Source organism: Micropterus salmoides, unplaced genomic scaffold, assembly GCF_014851395.1.
Source record: "Micropterus salmoides isolate LMB-PRFRI ecotype aquatic unplaced genomic scaffold, ASM1485139v1 Ms_hic_scaffold_1264, whole genome shotgun sequence".
NCBI classification, from domain to species: domain Eukaryota; kingdom Metazoa; phylum Chordata; class Actinopteri; order Centrarchiformes; family Centrarchidae; genus Micropterus; species Micropterus salmoides.
Window position 1 is genome coordinate 1 of NW_024040335.1, and position 20,447 is coordinate 20,447.

General features: G+C 39.3%; 2 protein-coding genes across 2 annotated transcripts; one reads left to right on the forward strand and one right to left on the reverse strand.

The window, feature by feature from the left end:
* Positions 1-271: 271 nt before the first annotated feature.
* Positions 272-7,952, forward strand: LOC119900130 (insulin-like growth factor 2 mRNA-binding protein 2; the record flags this gene model as incomplete). Its single annotated transcript, XM_038714891.1, has 7 exons — positions 272-484; positions 1,005-1,073; positions 1,823-1,945; positions 2,366-2,440; positions 2,675-2,806; positions 3,258-3,371; positions 4,742-7,952. Coding segments are annotated over 7 exons (825 nt in total), but the record flags the coding sequence as incomplete, so codon positions are not given.
* A 1,588-nt stretch (positions 7,953-9,540) lies between these two features.
* LOC119900131 (transmembrane protein 41A-A-like) lies at positions 9,541-20,155 on the reverse strand. Its single transcript, XM_038714892.1, has 5 exons — positions 19,792-20,155; positions 18,108-18,258; positions 14,917-15,078; positions 13,341-13,479; positions 9,541-11,531 (listed from the first exon to the last, which is right to left on the reverse strand). The coding sequence occupies exons 1-5, from the start codon at positions 19,965-19,967 to the stop codon at positions 11,311-11,313; spliced, it is 849 nt and encodes a 282-aa protein (XP_038570820.1). The 5' UTR covers positions 19,968-20,155; the 3' UTR covers positions 9,541-11,310.
* Between the last annotated feature and the right edge of the window lie 292 nt (positions 20,156-20,447).

The window sequence follows — 20,447 nt, forward strand, 5'->3', positions numbered from 1 at the left end:
TTGTTATTCAAAAACAGGTATTTTTACTTGGAAGTAGTCGATTACATTTTCTCCTTATTTTTTTCTCTTTAACTCTTATTGGCCGTAGATTTCCTATGCTGTGCTCAATGATCTTTGTTTACTGTAAACTGTAGCACGGTGTCCTCGTGCAGCAGGAAACATGGATGTCTGGGGAATTAAAATCCAAGTAAAAAGCTGTTTAATCTGCTACTTAAAAAAACTGCATATTTTTGCAGTGAAAATTGGTATAAAAGAAAATTAAATAAAATAATCTGCGTTAATTAAATCCAAATGTAGTTTTCCAGTCGTGACTAAAATCTGCCACTCCCTCTCTTCTTCTGCACAGCAACAGGCCAACCTGATCCCAGGCTTGAATCTGAACGCTCTGGGAATCTTCTCCTCTGGTCTGCCGGTGCTGCCCCCTTCTGCTGGACCACGCGGTGCAGTGCCCCCTGTGGCACCAGCAGGATACAACCCATTCTTAGTGAGTACAGTATGCTTTGCAGCAACTGCACAAAACCATAAAAGCTAGTGAAAAAAAGATTAAAAAATGCTTCTTTTAGACTTTACCGCTGTGGGGTTCAGCCGCCCAGCTTACTGATGCGCAGCTCCTGCAGGGATTAGTTTAAAGCAATTTGTTCCCACATGGTAAACCAGGTTCCCCCTGAAGTGCTTTTTAAAGAAACAATACTGTGTTGACTCAGGTCTTCCTGCATGCTGTTGTACACAGTTTGAAACAACCAGAATTCCCCATCTTCTCCAGAAATGAGTCAGTTTGTCTGTAAAACAAAGTATCCACTCATTGCCTGACGAGGTCGAGCCAAAGTGGTGTGAGACAGAGTGTGAGAATGTATTTGCCTGCATCGTAGTCAAGAAAGTTAGTGTGTGATTCACTGTGAGTTTAAATTCCCCCTAACAACATCTCGAGTTGTGTATACGCATGTGTGTATAAATGTGTGTGCTTGTGTGCCATCTGATCGGTGTGCTTGTCACTTCACTTTCAGAGTCACTCTTCACAACTCAGTGGCCTGTACGGGGTTCCTCCAGCAAGTGCCACCCCTCACCAGCACTCAGTATGTTCCCTACAATCTGCACTACTGTCAGTGTAGCCTTGGTGATCAGAGACTTAGATTTGTTGGTGATGGTAGCTAATTATTGTAATAGTTGAGGGCATTTAAAGCCATGCTTTTTAGCACACAAGAATCTTAGGAAAAGCCTCAAACCGTGGATGTTTTCTAAGCTGTACGTGCTGAGTAAAGTCTCTCTTTGCACTGTGACTTGTGGTAAACATGCAAGGAGCTGCCACAGTGTAAAGAAAAAGATATGAGACTAATAGAGCCGGAGACATAAATAACACTCTGTGACAACCTCTCAGTCAGCATTTATGTCTAACAGCGAGTCTGGCATTCCTGCGTACCATCACCCAGTCACCAGAACACCACAAATATTTCTGGATGGGGACTTTTCAGCCCAGAGTGGTCCTGTGGCTCGTAAAAATTCACTTTGTAAACCTCGAATACACGAGTGTTACCAAGCTAAGATAAACAAAAACATAGGGCAACCATCGGCCTTAATAGGAAATGTTCCGTTCAGTCCCAGCTAGAGTGGGATGTTTACCTGAAGAGAAAACCCTCGAAGAGTGCTCAATTTAGCTTTCCTTGCATGTGGTGTCATCGTTTTCCGCTGCTCTTCAAGTATATGACGAGTTAAGTAAAATTAAAGCACTTTTCAGTGTTTTTCTCTGCTACCATCAGCGGTGGAGTTTAGCAAAAAAGAAATTGTGAAATGTATTTTCCTGTGCGCTCTGTTTTTTGTATCTCAGCAACAGGCTCAAGAACAGGAGGTTGTCTACCTCTTTATTCCAACTCAGGCGGTCGGGGCCCTAATTGGCAAGAAGGGGCAGCACATCAAACAACTCGCCCACTTCGCTGGAGCTTCCATCAAGGTGGGTTTGCTGGCGTCAATAGAGCGCTGACTTCAGTTAGGAGGGGGAAAGACGCGGTCGTTACACCCTCAAACACGAGTTGAAGTTAAGGTGAAGTTATCAAGTTTGCAGTCAGTGCTGGCTGAGTCAACAGCACTTCACGGACCACATCTGAGGATGTTAGTTATTCGTGGTCAAAGACAAAAACAAAAATAAGGAGATGACTAGTGAGTTGGGCATTTCAGAAAGCCCCTCAAGCCCTGTCTAGTGAGGTGGGACAGCTGGTCAATTCTCATAACGTAATCTAAGGCAATGTATTTGTAGGAATTTGCTCAGATGATTCACTGGTTACATGGATAGAATGACCACAGAACAAATTCACATTTTATCTCCTTGTTTGTCTCCATAACCTGTTTGTGTGTGTGTGTGTGTGTGTGTCAGATTGCCCCAGCTGAGAGCCCAGATGTGACTGAGAGGATGGTAATCATTACTGGAACCCCAGAGGCTCAGTTTAAGGTAAAAACACTTGACACACAATGTGTGTACAAATATGCATTAAAATGTCATTATTATATGCTAAAATTGTATGCAAACATTTTGAGGATGAGATTGCTACTTAAAATTGCTATAGATTTAAAAAGAAAATCATGATTATTATATTTTCCTGTATTATAGTAAACTGCAGTGGATCACTGTGTCCTCCCATTTTCCCCAGTCTCTCCTTGCCTCATACCCTCCTCTGTATTCCAGGCCCAAGGTCGGATATTTGGGAAGCTGAAAGAGGAGAACTTCTTCTCAGCGAAGGAGGAGGTCAAACTGGAGACGCACATCAAGGTTCCCTCAACTGCAGCCGGCAGGGTCATTGGTAAAGGCGGCAAGACGGTGAGTTGATGCTTAAATTGCATTGACTGTGTAAATTATTTAGTACACAGTAGGGATCTCCATAAGCATCAGACATTTTTGGCCAAATGTAACAGTAACAGTCGGTCAGCAAAGAAGAGAAAGTTTTTTTGTTGGCTTTTAAATATTTCATTTCCACTTCACACCCAGAAGACTGTAGTTTGAACTCTGCTCGGGGAAAAAAAAACTCTATCAACATTCTCTATATTAAAAAGTAACTCAGCAAGTTGTTTTGAAATGAGCTACTATTTATATTTACACAATTGCATTTACTTGGACTTGCACTTACTGTACACCAAATAACACCTGTTTTCTTCAAAGGGTGTTTTCAGTGTGCCATAATTTGATACTTTGTCTGTCAGCATGTTTTGTAAGTGAGGCTGGAGGTGACATTCAAAGCAAGATGATGATCTCTGGAGTGTTTTTTCCCCAGGTAAACGAGCTGCAGAACCTTACAAGCGCTGAGGTCATCGTACCGCGGGACCAAACTCCAGACGAGAATGATGAGGTCTTTGTGAAAATCAGTGGGCATTTCTTTGCCAGCCAGGTACGCAAAACAAGGTGTAAGGCTCTGTGAACAGGGGAGTCATTAAACAGTGTAATGTCTTACTGGTCGGTGTGAGCATGTTGTCTGTTTAACAAAGATATAACAGCAATTATTTTTGGACAAAACAATCCCAACTCAAGGTTCACTTACTGTACTTGATTTTTCTGAAGCTTTCAACCATATCACATGGTCTAGTGCCATGGAGACAACTAGGCATGCAAGCCCAGTAGCTTTTAATAATTAATTAATTGTAAACAGATCCATCTACGAGACAACTGAGCAAACTCCATCCAATGATGAAGACTGTCTGATATGATTGAAATCTCCAGAACAGGTTAGAAAGTGGACCTTGAGTTGGGATTGTTTTGATCTTTGATTTTTGATTTTTGATTTTCTCGTGTACATGTACAAAAGCTGTATTGTCAAAAAAAATGAATGATGATTGTAATGGAAAATTGTGGTATTCCTGGTGAGGGATTGAGCAAATAATTGAGTTACAACAAACCGTTGTCTTTATCTGTTAAAATTGTGGTTTATTAATAAAAGAGAATAAACAGAGAAGTACAACATAAATCAGCTGGACCAGAGGTTCTGTCTCCTAGGACAGTCATCAACATCTGGCCCCAAGCAAATGGATGCATAATCATTTACACAGGCTAGGTTTCTATGTTTTGGGGAACAAAGATCCTCTCCCAGCCTTGACTGGTCCCAGTCAAGGCTGGGTGAGGAAAACAATAAAACAACTTCACATCTCTGACCTAAACCCTACACATGTGGACAGACTAGGATAATGAGTATTATAATAAAAAGAAAAGGTTAAAGAAAAGAATATATATTAAAAGAATATATAAGACATAATAATAGAAAAGTAGTACTATTATAAGCACTTGCATAAAAGAACTAAAAGAGAAAACAATTTTCTGCCATCACAATGATAAATTCAGCTGGAGCTCACTGGTTTGGTTTTGCTTTTTATTAGTTTGACACCGTCCCCAGCTAACGGCACCAACGCATATTTATACCATACATTAATACAATTGACAGACAGATAATTGCAGGGGGAAAAATAGAGGAAAGCAAATGAAAAAGAAAGAAAAACACATAAACAAACATACAATTCATCCCCCCTCATATTTCAGCTTACCCTTCTTGATGCTTTGCAATTCATAGAAACTTGTCAGTTATCTGCACATCAACAGTCTTTCAGATACATTTTACATATATCGATGTATATAATTCCATGTAGGATTTAATGATCATTATTCTTCCTTTTTACATTGTGGTAGTTCTTCCCTGTCCATTATTTTAATGTCAACATCTTGTCATGAGACAATTAACTCCTCGTCCCACATGTGATGTCTCTCCAACAGACTGCACAGAGGAAGATCCGGGAGATCATTCAGCAGGTGAAACAGCAGGAACAGAAGCACCAGCAGGGCGCCGCCGTGTCACCGCACCACTCCAAGTGACCAGCGGGGTGGCTCCAGCGGGCGCCAGCCAATGAATGTAGCCCTCCCAAACGGACAGAGACCTACCAAGACAAAGGCCAAGGCCAAGGGGGACATGCAGGGCAGACCAGCAGCACCGGGATCAAAACCAAAGAACTTCATTCGGGGGGAAACAAGTGAGAGCCAAAGGCTGAGGGCATTGTGTGCACTGCCAGCCCTGTGAGAGCAGATAGAGTGGGAGAAATCGTACTGATATAATATAATATTTAAAAAAAGACCAAAAAAAAAATTCTAAAAGAAAGTTGGAAATGGCAGAGAATTTGGGAACTGTTGTCTTCACAGTTAAAAAGGTCAACAGGAAATAGTATGTCGCCCTGCATAACGTTATCTCTTTAGTTGGACTAACATAGGCCTAACAAACAGATAAAGCTGTATTAACACGAGCGTATACGAGGCATTGTGTTTGATATTTTGGATTAGAGCGAGAGAGAGGGACAATGGACACCTTCTCTCACAAGAGATTGAGATGATCTTCAGACTGTAAGATGAAATATCCTTAGCAGTATTAATACAGAGTAGAAAAGTATATTGATGCACCCGGAGGATGCGCTGTTATTTTTGAAAATGACAGTACAACTCGGTGGAGTTTTTAATATTTTGCTTGTTCCAGAGATTGATTGGGCTGTGACAGCCACATAAAGCGGTTTCCCTTGTTTGTTCACATAGGCCACTGAAATCAAAAAAGAAAACCCCTATAAAGTAAATATGGTGAATGGTTCTGAGTCTTTGTAACAAGCCTGTGTGTGTGCCAACGCAAAAGATAACGTCCCTCTCCATTCATGTCTGATGCTACACTTTATTTTTTTTCTTTCTATTCTGCTAACTTCTGCTTCACTTTCTCATCACTCTCTCTCTCATCTGCCATTATGTATTTTTAATAGGATAAAAAGGTTTGTTTTCAATAAACACTTTTTTTTTCTCCATAGGCTTTTGATAACATCAAACTGACTGCCACTTTTGCTCAACAGAATAGATGTTAACTGCAACAGAGGGATTTTGGTTTTGTTTTACCAGTAAACTGGTATCACTCTCCCATGCTGTACACTAGACTATATGTACATTCATGCTTGTTGTCCTAATATTAAAAAAAAATCCTTCGACGACGACCAGAGCAAAAATTGACGTCTTAAAAAGAAAAGTGGTGCACCTTTGCTTGTTAATGGGCGACCAGTCATTGTGAACGTGCACCTGCCACACGCTCTGCCTTATGAGGACGTCAGGAGGGCCAACACAAAATGTGAGCTGAGGGCCCAGAACGGGGAAGGGGTTTTTCAGGGAGTGCGGGATGGGGAGGGTGCAGACTCGTGGTGTGGAGTGGCAGTGAGGAAGAGTTTGGGGTTAAAGGGGTGGGGGGGGGTGGGTGTTATGGGGAGGCACTGTATGACCTGTGGTACACACACAACCGCAAACATGACCGCAGCCGCGTTTGGCTTTAACCCCTTTTGTCAGGGAGCTTTCTAAAACGGCATGACAGCTGTGAATGTACAATATGCAGCCTTTTTAGAAATATCACCCCTGCCGTGTCCAGCAGGCCGGGCCAGAGGCACAGACACACAGACTGTCATTCTCACTCTCGCTCTCTTCTTTTAACTTTTTTTTTGTTTTATTTTGGCGAGCTGGCCTACCACTCTGTGAGTACGCTGGACACGCAGGTCCTGGTGTCCCCTTGTGCTTTACTTTGGAGACCATGGAAGCTTGTTGCCTTATTTTGTCACCTTTCAGACTTCACCCATCAGCTTCATCTTCCAGACACAAGGTTATTGCCAATACGCACAGCTTCCTCCGTGTGTGTGTATGTGTGTATGTGCGTGTACGCAAGCGTGTGTGTATATATATATAAAAGAGAGAGTAATATTTATGAATCTATTTTTTTCCTATTTTGTGATGAGAGCTATTGATAAGAAACTAAAAGAAAACAAAGTCCTTTTCTTTTTTTCCTCAGTGGGACACTGCCATATTATTTTGAAGGGAAGTGTTTATTTTCTTGAAAACTAGACTATGAATAATAATATAAATAAAAACCTGAAAAAATAGGAGAACAGTAAAGTGAACCATCGCGTTAACTTTGGTCAGGATGTGAACAGTGCGCATGTCAGTATTGTGATCTACCTCAGGCTTCAGGGTACCTCAGTCCAATCTTTCATTTCCCCTTTTCCACATTTTGTATGCCTTGTTACCTGATCATTTTGAGCGTTTTTAATTTTCTTTTTTAATGAAAAAAAAAGAAAAAGACAAAAGACCTACAGTAATCTTTAAACTCTTCAGGTCCAGCCGACTAGTGAAACTTTGTAAACCGTAGTCAACTCTGTTGGACTGTCTTTGCCTGGACGCAATACAACCTCTTAATGATACACGTCAAAAGGATTTCAAAGTTTTTGCTAGAAAGGAATGAAGAGCAGGATCTAAGGGGTACATACCTGCCCGAAGTGGTTCTGAATGTGGATGTTGTGTACTGATTTCACCGTCAAAGAAAGAAAAAGATACAAATCAGTTGATAGAAACAGAAACCAACCAACTGTACCTCCTGTTTTTCCTGACTGTACCTCCAGGTTTTTTAGAGTTTTAAAAATAACAATGAAGTTTATTCATTTGTGGGAAAAAAAATAATTTTATAGCAACCCAACCCGATCTTACCAGCTCTATTTGTTAACAGCATACTCTGGGGTTGATTTGAAGAAAACACGAAGCTGCAAAAATACACTGACAGGACTCTTGAACATGGTAGTCTTCTGTGTAGAATGTAGAACAACTCTAGTCGTTGAAATGTCACTGTGTACAACAAGATAACTGTATATCTGTAAACATGTACGATAGAGTCACACATAAATGCATCGTTTTCTGTCTTTCTATAACACTTACCAGTCTGCACCTGCGTTGTGAGATATGGTGGGAGAAATTTAGAGCGTCACAGCTTCCCTCAAAACTGACCTCTAAACGGTTTTCCCATCAATCTACCGATTTAATTTTAATTTTTATTTGTGCTGTACATTTCAGAATTACCTCTCAGAATCCAAGGCTGACTTTAGTTACTAAAACCGATGTAGGGCAAAAGAATTAAAATAAATGAATGATATAGTGAAATTTAGTGTTTTTGTCTTGTTGTTGACTGTTGAGAGTTGATTTTTACTTTTTGGAGGGCAGACGTTTGTCATCAGATGAGGTGGATCATTTTTGTCCCAGTGAACACAGACTAGCAGTGCTTAAACAAAACATAAAGGTCTATCAAACTCACACAATGCCTGAGGCTGTTTCAGCAAGCCTCCCCACAGCCGGTACAGTACCTCACACTGATGATGAGAGCTCACCAGAGCTGATTCAAATACCCCGACCTTACCCACACGGATGCAGTACGGTGCTTCTACTCGAACGCATGACTCCTGTGGTGGTCTGCTTCACTGTAGTAGGGCCATGTCGCGGGGAGAAAACGGCTTTTCACGGTAGCACTGGAAACTGTAGTTTGTCACTCGTGGTTTGTTTGACTGTCAAGCAGTAGCTTTTTAGAGCAGTTTTGAAGCTGAGGCTCTTTTCTTGCGTTGCGGAGGACTCTTCAGGCCTCTGTCTCTCTTGTGTTTTTGGCTCTTTATACAGTAAGTGCAGGTTTCCCTATGAGGTGGTTCGGTTACACTGTGGTGTTGTCAGCACGGCGTCCTGCTTGTTGAGACATTTGTAAGCCAACCGCAATCTGAGGCGAAACTTGTCAAGATGACAGTAACCTTTTTTCTCTTTTTCTTTTCTTTTTTACTTCCAAGGATTGGTGTTTCTAGGTTTTGTGGGGTGTTGCTAGACATTAATATTCAGTACCAGAAAACCACAATTACACACATCACTGAGGGTGTACTGTGTTGTTAGTCATATCACATGGTGGTTGGATAGTTTAGGCTTTTTTTTGTTTTGTTTTGTTTTGGCGTCATTTACACTGATTTAATAATGTAGTCCGGAGCAGTAGCTGGGATTCTTTGCTTATAATATTCATTCCTGTTAGATCACTACCAATAATACTAGCTTTTAATTGTGGTTGAAAAATGTCCTAGCTCTAATTTTGAACAAATTTGGGAGAATCAGAATGGGAAAATAAAATGAATCTGTGACATACAAAGAAGGAAGGAGGGTGTATCCAGGTCCAAAAAAAACACATTAATAAAAAATAAAATCTGATAAAACTTGTTCTGCATTCAACAACCATCCTAAAATTATGGATTAGCCGAGAAAAGGATTTAGCGAAGTCTGGCCGGATGTATGCAGAACCACAGCAGTGTTTTTTGTCCTGTCTAATTGTTCAATGAGAAAACACAAAGCACTGCACGAGACTGACGGCGGTCCAGTATTTACTACACTTCATATAGCACTAGACTTTCAGTAGTGGATTCACATGGATCCATTTCTTAACTGCATTTCACCAATTGGGAGATTCCTTTTGTTTCCTCAGTAGGTCAACAACCCTCAAGTTCTACAATTCCCCATGGGCCAAACGGTCCCAAACACCTCAAGGTGATCGGTGACTGTGCACTGGACAGACAAATGATCCATTTTTAAACACATCTCGTGGATCCATGCCTTTCTGGTAACAGCCATGCTGTTGTTTTGAGTTGTGAGTGAACTGTATTGCTGAGCAACCTAGATCTGAGCAATAAAGAATATTTGAAAAAACAAAAGGCTGTGTTCCATGTTTACTGTTGATTTATTATTTCAAAGTTTTTTTTGTCGTCTCTGGAATAAAAAGGTGGCACATCATTTATAATCTGACAAATGTACCAGCCAAAGTCTGCATTAGATTACACTTAAAAGAATTCACATCTTTGAAGAAACAGAAAGCTGACATAACATTTTACATCAGCAAAATTAAGAAAGAGTTTTAAAACACTTTGTGCAACGCAGAAGCTGCTGGACAGGTAATGTACAAAAGACACATGGACCGTGAAAAGAGGCAGCAAAGAGAAGGATTGCAATGCAATATTAAGGCTTGGTTTAACAGAGGCCTCACACTGCCTGAATAAACTGCACATTCACTTTCAGATATGAATCCAGCTGATTAGATATGACATGGTAAAACAGGGCTGTACATTTTGTTATTCAATTCAATTATTCTGGTCTCTACAATTTTAAAAATCTTTTAAGTTCAAGCAGAGTTGAAAAATAGTAAAAACTGTCCTATACACTCTTAGAATTTATACTAAAATTGCAAAATGTGATTGTCACACAAGAAAAATACAACTTCCAAGTTGTTTAACATACACTGCAAACATGATCAGTTTTTACATTACAAATATAATAATCCAAACAAACCCAAAAAACAATCATTGGAACCATCCAGCCACTATGAACACTGGTAGGCTGTCATTTTTGGAGGTAGAAGTTTGAACCAGGGATGACAGGCACTTGAAACACTAGCTGTTAACATTGAAGCAGTACTCTTACTGTATAACACGAAAGTTTCCCTAAAACCCCTCCCTCTTTCCATATAATTACTGTACATTCATATATCTATATACATTAGGGCTGCTCCATTACAACGAAAATCATAATCATAATTATTTAATGCTCCATTAAAAAAAAGTTATTATGCAGAACACCAAAAATCTCAAATAGCCCAAGTTATAAGAAATAGTCATCCAACATTATTAAATTTAAACAGCCTCTTAGAGGTGACAGAATGACAGAAAGGCAGTGTTTCGATAGGTTGACTGCAGATGGGCTGCCTGGGGGGGCTGAGCAGGTGACAGGTGAACTACTGGAGTGGACGACAACTTACGTAATATTACATAATGCTGAAATTCAACCGTGGTGTTCTCTCATGAAATACAGTGACTTAAATCAACGATTAGTAACAAAAGTAAAAATACATGTAATTTATAAGCTATGGAAAGGTCCACTAGCCACTGGGCTTATTTATGTAGTGTAAAATGCCAAAGGCTTAAGCTAATAATGGTGCCAGTTATAGCAGTCTTTACCCCTGTCATCTTGGCTTGAGCTGAACTTAATATGTCACAGCCTGGCTGAGAGAGAGTTTGGGCTTTTAGACATAGGCGAGAGCCACCGCTGTAAAGGAAAGGGATGCGCTGGATTTACAAGACAAAACAAGAGCATCATTGTGAAACGGAATGCAGCACAATAATTGGTTTATCTCAATAATCTTCTTTTCATAATCGAAGCCAAATAATATACATATACTGTGCATGCCAACAGGCGCCATGGCACAGAAACACCAACATTTGGTCAAACAAAATACTTGGCCTCAAATCCCACTGTGCCACTCTTATTTTTCTAAAACCTCTCCATCTCCATGTGGCTCCAGAAAAGTAAAGCACTCCCAGATAAAAGAAACCTTTACACATGTATGTGCATAAGGTTTTTCTGAAGAGTCACCACTAATTACATTCACGGCAGAGGTCATCAAAGTGCAAGGAAACAAACAAACTCGATTCCAGAACAGATCACTTGACTTTCTTATCTGCAACGAGCCCGTTCTGCGAACGGACATCCAGTTTGAGACGCCTCTGACTGAAGCGGCGGATGAGGGCGCCAGGCAGCAGTGCCATGCAGGCAATGGCCAGCAGCTGCAGCAGCCGCTCCCAGGAGAACAAGTCATCCAGTGACGACACCTCGGACAGCATGACGCCTGTCTGGACACATATGAAGTTGTACGGCAGGAGACCTATGAAAGCAAGTAGATCAATAAAAAAACTGTGGTGGACATTATAAGAAGGGCTATTTGCAGTTTTATCTGGTATTCTTGTTTGAATTGAATCCCCGTTTTCTGTGATTTTGTTAGATAAAAAAGGACAGAAACAATGAACACTTTAAATCAGAAGGCACGTAATAACCAACACTAATACAAAGAGGAGCAACCAAATATGAGCAGCCATTAAAGTGGCCTTTTCAACATTGATTTAGGTGAATGTAAAGTCCTTTTTCTTTTGGTGTCTACATTGTTTATCTGGGGGATCAAAAGAATTGAAAATGGTCTGTGTTGTTTTGATTTAGAGTGTATGGTTTGTTCTTTAATTACTACGTTTCAAAACCAAATCAGAAAAAACAAAAAACCAAGTCATTGTTTGGTTTTTCTGTTTTAAATCCATAAGGGAAAACAAAGGAGCTGCGTTTTGTTCTATCTTTGACCAGTGTTGTATCCCTACAACCCGTTCTCACTCCCCGACTCGTCACATATGGACGCATGATCAAGGCCTATCGGCGTTTGTAACGCACTGGGAATCCCTATAGTGTCATAGGTCAATGCAGTGGGGGAAGCCCTGTAGCGTCAGTTTGTGACGGTAAAGGCAGGTATGAGATATTTAACAGAAAAGACTGAGTTAGAACATGGTTGGGGTGAAAGGAGGGCCAGGACTTTTGAACCAGGAGACTTGTGTTCGTGTATCCTGTGAAACAAAAAGTCAACATTAGGCCAAATATTTTATATATAAGGCTATTTCTTGTCAGGTCGCATCTCATATCAACTATGGCGAATATGATTGTAGCCTCAAACACTCAAAATTCTCCTATTTCTAGCTTAAGTACGTCAGAATCAAGGAAGCATTTTGTTTGGGATCTGAAGCAGCTGAGCGATCTCAACAAAAAATACCCGAATATGTTTATCAAGGGTTTTTTCTTGAGGCTAAGGTCAGGGTGCAACCTCCTCTCCCTCGCCCTACATGCTCCAACCCCCTGCCCCCCCTCCGTTCACCCTACTATGGGTTGTGTTGCCAGTGGAACCGGCTCACTGGACGGTCAGTGGTCGTTCCCTCTGGCTGGATAAAGGCTGAGCTCGCATAATCCATGTGTTACTGCAGCTGGACGCTCTCCGCAGCGCAGCGCAACTTTCTAAATTCTTCCATCTCAAAAAGAAAATAAAGGTCATCTCGAAACAGTGTAGAGATGAATGAAATTTACCCGAAAATTTTAATCCGTGTATGATTCGTTAATATACAGCTCCCCGAACTAACTAATACCAGTTCATATTTGCAGTGTCCCGTTTGGATGTACTGACAACTACCACTGAAATAATTTAAGAAATCTTAAAAACTGGAGGATTCTCAGGAATGCGTTCCTGTTACAGTTGCTAGTGAGTTACAAACTGAACGTTGAGCTAATATTAGGCTATATAGATGCAGCTTCCAGTACTGCAGCTATATAATATTGTTCTGTTTTTCTAGCTCATCTTATTTATGTGTGTATTTGGACCCTCTTGAAAACGAGATGCTGCATCTCAAGGGGCTATCAACAAATTGAAAATTTACATTTACATTTAATCAGGCACCGCAATCGCCCAAGTGTATCTGCTGCAGGTTTAAGTGTAACACAAATCGGACTCATTAAATATCAAATCAATATTTTTCTGTTTTGGTTTTAAAAAAGAAAAAGAAAATGTCTGTTTTTTTTGTTTTCTGTTTATCTGTTTTTCCGTTTTGAATCATCATCATTTATTGACAGCAAGCCGTCAATCAGGTGTGCAGGTGTCTGTTCTTACCAATGAAGACCGAGCAGAAGAAGAAGGTGATGGGGATGTTGACAATCGGGGCAGACATGTTCAGAAACCAGTTGGGAGTCATGGGAAAGAACCTCAGGAAGAGCAGAAAGAAGAACAAACAGTCCTGGTTCTCCTCGACCTGGGAGATAAGGACGAGATGTTAAACGAGATGTTTGAATCAATGAAGGGACAGTAGATAGATACTACTAATACTACTAATTACTATCTATCGTAAGATAGATAGTAATTTCTCTTTTGGGTGTCAGTGTTATGTCACACTGGTTTATGAACAGTGTCAACTGACAGTAACCACAACAGCCTGCTGAATAGATTTTCAACAGGAACATGACAAGAGTCATCATTTAACCTCGTTATAGTAGAATAAGATTTAGTTAATAACACTGCAAAACACCTCCTGGTATAACTTTGCACATAATAATACATCGGGTCAGGAAAATACAACTTTAAATTCTAAATGGAGGCGTACAGTATAGACTCTGATTCAATGTCAGTACGCAACCTCACCTCGCGTTCACATACGTAGGTGTCATATTTCATAATGAAACCTGAAATAGTAGTACATAACACCTCCTAGGGGAGGTGATAAAACCTGTAAACATTTACACCACATAATATTCTGTGACTGTGGCTGTTGTTGTTGCTGTTGTTTACATTTTTACAGTGAGTGGTACGTTAGCTAGTTAAAAGGAAGCAGAAGAGGACTTTTATTTCTGTCTTTATATTTTGTGGTTATAGCTGATACTGGGGCACGATAAGCCAAGAGAAAATGGGAGTCGATCTTGGTTCAGGGTTCAACACATAGGGGAGAATTGAGGGATTTGAAATTATTCAAAACCGATCCTGAATTGTCCGTCTTCCTCCAGGAAGGTATGCTATGTCTGTTTTATTTGGCTGTGTACAGTCCATGGAGGTATAGGTCACGCTGGATAGTATTGTAAAAGAAATGGCTGATAACATGACATTTTATTTTGGCCTGAACTATATCTTTCTGTTTTCTTATTATTACGAATACAGAACATTTTTAAGGAATGTTGATGTATTATTAAAAACAAGTTGCGTCTTTCTTTCACTCGCTTCCAAAACAAATCCACTTGCTCGCTAGCCACATCAAGATCTTTACGACCCGAGGCGGTGGAAACTACCGCTTTTGTCCACAGGGGCTGCAGAAAGAAGTGCCTTGCAGTTGCTTTAAGAAACATCTCTGATGGCTTACACTTTGTTTTTGTTTTTTACCAAGCCTTGCAGTGTATTTATAGTCAGCAGTGTGCTGATCTTTATCTCCCTATGTAGAAGATATACAACCCAGGAAGAACAGTTACTTGGTAAGAGCTGGGGTAGGCAATGTATTTTTGTTCTTGTATTTTTGTTGTGGCTTTGAAAGAAAGCCTGTCATTCAGTTGGATACTTTCAAAATCTAGCAGTCTCTTGCTAGTTTTTACGACATTGTCCCGGCTTTAAACTAAGCGCATCATTGCTTTAGAAGTTCGTATGTTGTCAAATATAATTTACACAACATTTTCAATATTTGTTGGCTTGAATGAGAACACTGATTTACCTTCCTCTGTAGCATGGAGACTTTATCAGGGAAGAGGTTAACAATATAGCGTTTTCCGAAAGCCTGGGACAGGAGGTAGCATGTGGTGGAGCCGACTGTGGTGAGTACACAGGCGAGCAGCAGCCCTTGAAATGGTCCAAATATAGCTCCTGCTAGTATGTTCTGCACAAAGACAAGCAGATAAGGACTGTGTTACTAGACATCATCAAAATGTGTAATGATCAGCTCTGACACACAGATCTACGGTTTCTAAATCCTCTGTGATCCAACAGTGGTTTTAAGTGTGAGACGTTGGGTTAGAGTCACTTTAACCAGCATGTGGTGTGTGGCTGAGGCCTCTTCTCTGTGCGGCACACTCGGCTGTACAGATTAAACTGGGAATAAAAACTGTCACAAAAGTCCAAAACGCAAAAGGGTAAATGACATAAAAAGCTTCAAAAAATGTTTGTTTTGTTTTTAAAGTCAGTTCAAGTCTTTTCAAAATAGATATAATTCATATTTTTGAAATTAGAACAATGTGTATAAACAAGTTTTATTTGTTAAATAACATTTTAAAGTGTTTAAACACATTTTTGTAACTTCACAGCCCAAAAAATGTCAGGTGGCGCAACCAAATATTTGTAACAACATATATATTTTCCTACTATTTATTCTAATTTATAGCTTTGGCAAGTATTCCCTAGAGTGTCTATAGGCTTAACAAATTATTATTTTGTGCTTGTGATTTGTATTTACAATTATCTAAGATTATTGCATTCTAGAAGCCAGTTATTTAGTATCTTTAGCATCCAATTTTACATTTAGTGATGGAAAAATAATTATACAAAAATAAAAATTGACGTTTTCAATACAGTATTCATGATCATCATTGTTTTAAACCATATGTTCGCTTCAACCTATCAGTTTAAATCAATATTGTAGCTGGTCGCACCACCTGACAATTCAGTTGCGCCACCTGACAACATATTAGTAATGACAGCGAACATACTGTAAAATTGCAATTTTCTTTCAAATACAAAAAAGGTGTTTTAGTCAACAGTCTCTGTTGAAGTAAAAGTAATGAACTGATTAAAAACAGGCTACAGTGCAGTGGATTCACTGTGAAAAAAAAAAAACGATACAGCATAGTATCGCGATGTTATATTGTATCGTAACACGAACGTCAAGTATCGATCTTTTATTATATAAATTGTACATGAGAAGTTTGTTTTTTGGCACTAATAAAATAGCATTTTCAGTCCACTAGAAAAAGAATTTTCCTTTGGGGACACAATTGCAATATGTTTAAAATCGCAATAATATGGTATCGTGACATAAGTATCGTGATAATATCGTATTGTGGGGCCTTTGGTGATTCCCACCCCTACGTATTCCATTGTAATTGAACAACGTTTTAAATGTTCCTCTCCCTGTGCTTTCACCGGTTTTGCTTCCACTGTTGCCTCACTTTTTGCTGTTCTGGACTGCTGGCTAAATTGGGAGTTTCACAGTTTTCCCTCTATCTTCATCTTCAGATAACTACAAATAGGGATGTTCTGATCACCTTTTTTTGCCCCTGATCCGAGTCATTTAATATTTAGTATCTGCCAAGTCCGAGTCCCGATCCGATACTTATATTTTACTAAATACAGTTGCATAGTGTACACTTCAGGATCACTGTTTAATTAAATTTCTCTATCCTTAACAGTATCCTCGTGTGTTGCTTCGGATTGAGTTACCTAAGTGAACTCACTGTATTCTGTTTAGTGTTCATTTTTTAGGTGCCTTATTAAATTGGTAGAATTGAACGCAGCTCTTCTGAAGCTAGTAAACACAACCTATTCTCATGAAAAAGCTTAGACGCGGTAAAACATTCTTAATTTAAAACAAATTTTAAAATTTTCATTATCAAGCCAAACATTAGTCACTTTAGAATAACTTTCCTTGCATTTGCACCACCTGACATACTGAATGCACCACCTGACTTTATAACTTATTTCAAATATAACAGGCTTATAGTATGAAACTTGTATTAACTTTTGCTTTTGCTAGCAAGTTCATACATATTGGTTTGATTAAATAAAAGGTTTCATGATAAATTAATAACTTTCCAGTATTACACTGGTTGTACCACCTGACATGGAAAGTGAATCAGTCTGACTAAAAGTTGAATTTAATATGCTTAAAACACAATTTAAAATATTTTCTTAATCTGTTTATTTGCACCACCTGACATTTTGGGAGTTTTAGATGCCAAAACATAAAATAGATATCATTATAATGTTGAAAATGAAAATGTATTCACACCAAATGGGTTTTTGTTTTTATAAAATATGTATTATGTCATGAATTGATTAAAATTACTTTAACAGAAAAGAATTCACTTGGACACAAAAATATCCACGTCATGTCATTGACCCAAAGGCCTTTGTTGTTTGAGCTAGCTGAATATTTTTATCCAAAATGCTGTGACTAATTCTTACCATAAAGATGAAATACATTTTTTAACACTTCCAAAGGCCACTGTTTTTGCCTTCCTTACAAGAATGTCTGCCTTCTTATCCAGCATCGGTGCAAAGTAGACCTGCACTGATTAACTGGTTTAGGGCTGCTGAAACGAATTAATATGTTTTAGTAGTTTTCTAAGAACAAAAATCAAAATTCTCTTATTCCAGCATCTTAAATCTTTATACTTTCTTTACTCCTCTTTGTCTGATAATATTTTATTTATGGACTAACTATCGAAATATTATCAAAACTGCAATATAGTCAAGTGCAATGTCTAAATCACAGGAGCTGCAAATTTTTGATAAACGTAAATGTGTCACAACATACAATTAAAAATGAAGCATTGTGGTGCTCCAGTGATGCCCCGGCCAACACAAACTGTATTATCCAGACTTAACAGGAACATGCTCTTTTTGGTACAGACACCAGCAAAAATCACATATAGCAATATCTGTCCAAATTATTGCAATATGATTTTTTTTTCATATTGTTCAGCCCTATTGTCTGCAAAAAAAAAGCCATTTGAGGACGTCATCTTGGGCTTTGGGAAACACTGATTAACATTTTTCAGCATTTTCTGACATTTTACAGACCAAACAACTAATCGATTAATCGAGCGACTAATCAACAGATTCATTGACAATGAAAAAAATAGTTGGCTGCAGCTCTAGTGCAGAGAATATTTGAAACAATTTTTACCTTACCAGGAACGAGGATCCAGGAATGGCAAAGGACTGCTTGTAGAGATATGCACTGCAGAAGAGCAGCAGGACGTATTCAGTGTGCTCCGTCTTGTAAAACTGCAGGAGTTCAGCCAGTTCCCTCAGCTCCTCCAAGTCCGAAGGGAACTTCAACCTGCGAAAACATCCCATACTCAAGCTAGTTAAGTCTTCTACTCATCTTTCACAGTTAGACACGGTTGGAAAATACGGTCAAAGACTTCACTGTAATCAAATATTAATTAATATTGACACTGTTTACCTGCTAACAGATATAAAATCATAAATAGCCAGCATTTTCAACTGGTAAATTAAAGCATGATGATATTTGTAGTTTTAAAAGACATTTGTTCAGATCTAATTGTTTAAACTTAGTTGATTAATGAGTGGATGGACAAAAAATAAATCTGCAATTTATCTGATAATCAATTAATACTTGAAGTTATTTTTAGAGCAAAATAATTATTATGTCCATCAGAGTTTCATGTGATTGTCACCTGTTCAACTTTGGGTTTTGGGCTTTATGAAATTGTGATGGGCATCACAATTTTTTAGATTAATGATTACTTTCAATTCAATAATTTAATTGAGAAAATAACTGCAGATTAAGCAAAAATGACTTACTTTACTTAATTACAGCCCTATCTCATTCGGTTTATCAAATTTAGCCTATAACTAATTTTCAATAAACAATGGGAAATTCACACACACAAATAATGCTTCATTACAATTTTGTTGATCAATGATTAAGTAAATTTCTCTGGATTACAATCATTACAACTTTGTGACTTAAGGGACTTGATTTTCAATGTCATGAACATAATCATTGATCATTTTGAATTAATTGTAGACACTTGCTTGAGAGAGACTCCAAGACACAATATTTTGGCATTGCTTATATTTTGGATATCCGTTTATTGATCTTTATTGTGGTCGGCTGTACACCTTTTTCAGACCCTCAGCGACTTTATTTCTAAAGATCTCCTGCTGGGAGATGTTTTTATTGTCCCTTGCAGTTATTGTATGAAAGAGTTTTCCCTCAGAAACTGATGAAGTAGTATCCCCCAACATGGATGTGTTAACATGATATTTTCTGTAGTCTTAAGACGTTCAAATTTGCCATGTTAACAGGCTGCAGGGCTGCAGGAGCACAGGCACACCCCAGGGAACTGTACCTTTTCTGTTCACTCTCTACACCTCTGACTTTTTGCTTAAAAGGCACATCTTATCTTATCTAAATTTGCCTTGTTAACAGGACGATTTATGTGGTCTTAAGACACCCAGGAGGGAAAACTTTGTTCCAGATTCGCTCATTTTTCTCGCTAAATCAGCCAACAGTAGTGTTTTTAATCAGTTCTGAAGTTATCGCTTTGGTCTGTAACCTTTAGTAATTTTATCATTTAAAGTAGCTAAATGATGTATCCATTATTACATTACGCTGTTGTGTAACGTAACTAATAAACAGAGTTGACGGAAATATTTAACGTTACATCACAGCATCCTGCCCAGTTAGCTTTGAAGGAGTGAGCGGGTGGGATGGGAACAGGCTAACATTAGCTAGCGTGAGAGACAGTAACGTTAAAATAGCATACCATTTAAAATAGTTTATATGTAACCAAGATAGACACTTTACTGTTGTGGCTAATAAGGCTATAGCATGACCAGTCACCTGCTGGGTTCCTCGGAGCTGTCAGTGGGTTGCTCGGACTCCGCTGTCTCCACATGTCTCCTGTCGGCGGCTGACGGAAGACGCCGTCGTGGTCCCGCAGGAAGGTACAGGGACAGTGAGTACAGGTACAGGCTTGCTGCAGCAACCACAGCAAATAATCCTACAAGTGAGCGCATATTCCTCACTTTGTTAGCCAGGACACCGTCTTCTCCTCCTTATTGTCAGTGAGAGGTACGGAGAGACACAATGGCCAACCACTGCTCCTGCTTCTTCTTGTGCTTTATCGAGGGTCAACGGCAACTGGATTCCTTACTGCTGCACTACCGCCCTCTTCTGGTGGTTGTTAACATAGACATATTAACTCCTACCGTGTTCGTCAGATTTTCGAGACGGTATGGCTGCAGCCTGGAGCCTCCCCCTCTCATGGCCTCCCCCTCTCATGGCCTCCCCCCTCTCATGGCCTCCCCCTCTCATGGCCTCCCGCTTGGTGCCTTCCGCTAGTTTCTACATTTCAAATAAAAGCTCGCATCTTTTACCCTATTTCTACCTCGTTCTTTGGTGTTTTTGAACTGATAAATGAAGACTGTCATGCTAATGATAGTGCTATTATAATGCTATTCCAGCAATCTGGTAGAAAGATTGTTTTAAACGTAGTT

Excerpts from the sequence above, each read along its gene's own strand:
- LOC119900131 (XM_038714892.1), bottom strand. The coding sequence starts at position 19,967 with ATGCGCTCACTTGTAGGATTATTTGCTGTGGTTGCTGCAGCAAGCCTG. Across the intron at positions 13,480-14,916 it reads TCTCCATGCTACAGAGGAAG|GTCGAGGAGAACCAGGACTG; the intron begins GTAAATCAGTGT and ends CTTATCTCCCAG. Across the intron at positions 11,532-13,340 it reads CTTCTGCTCGGTCTTCATTG|GTCTCCTGCCGTACAACTTC; the intron begins GTAAGAACAGAC and ends TTGCTTTCATAG.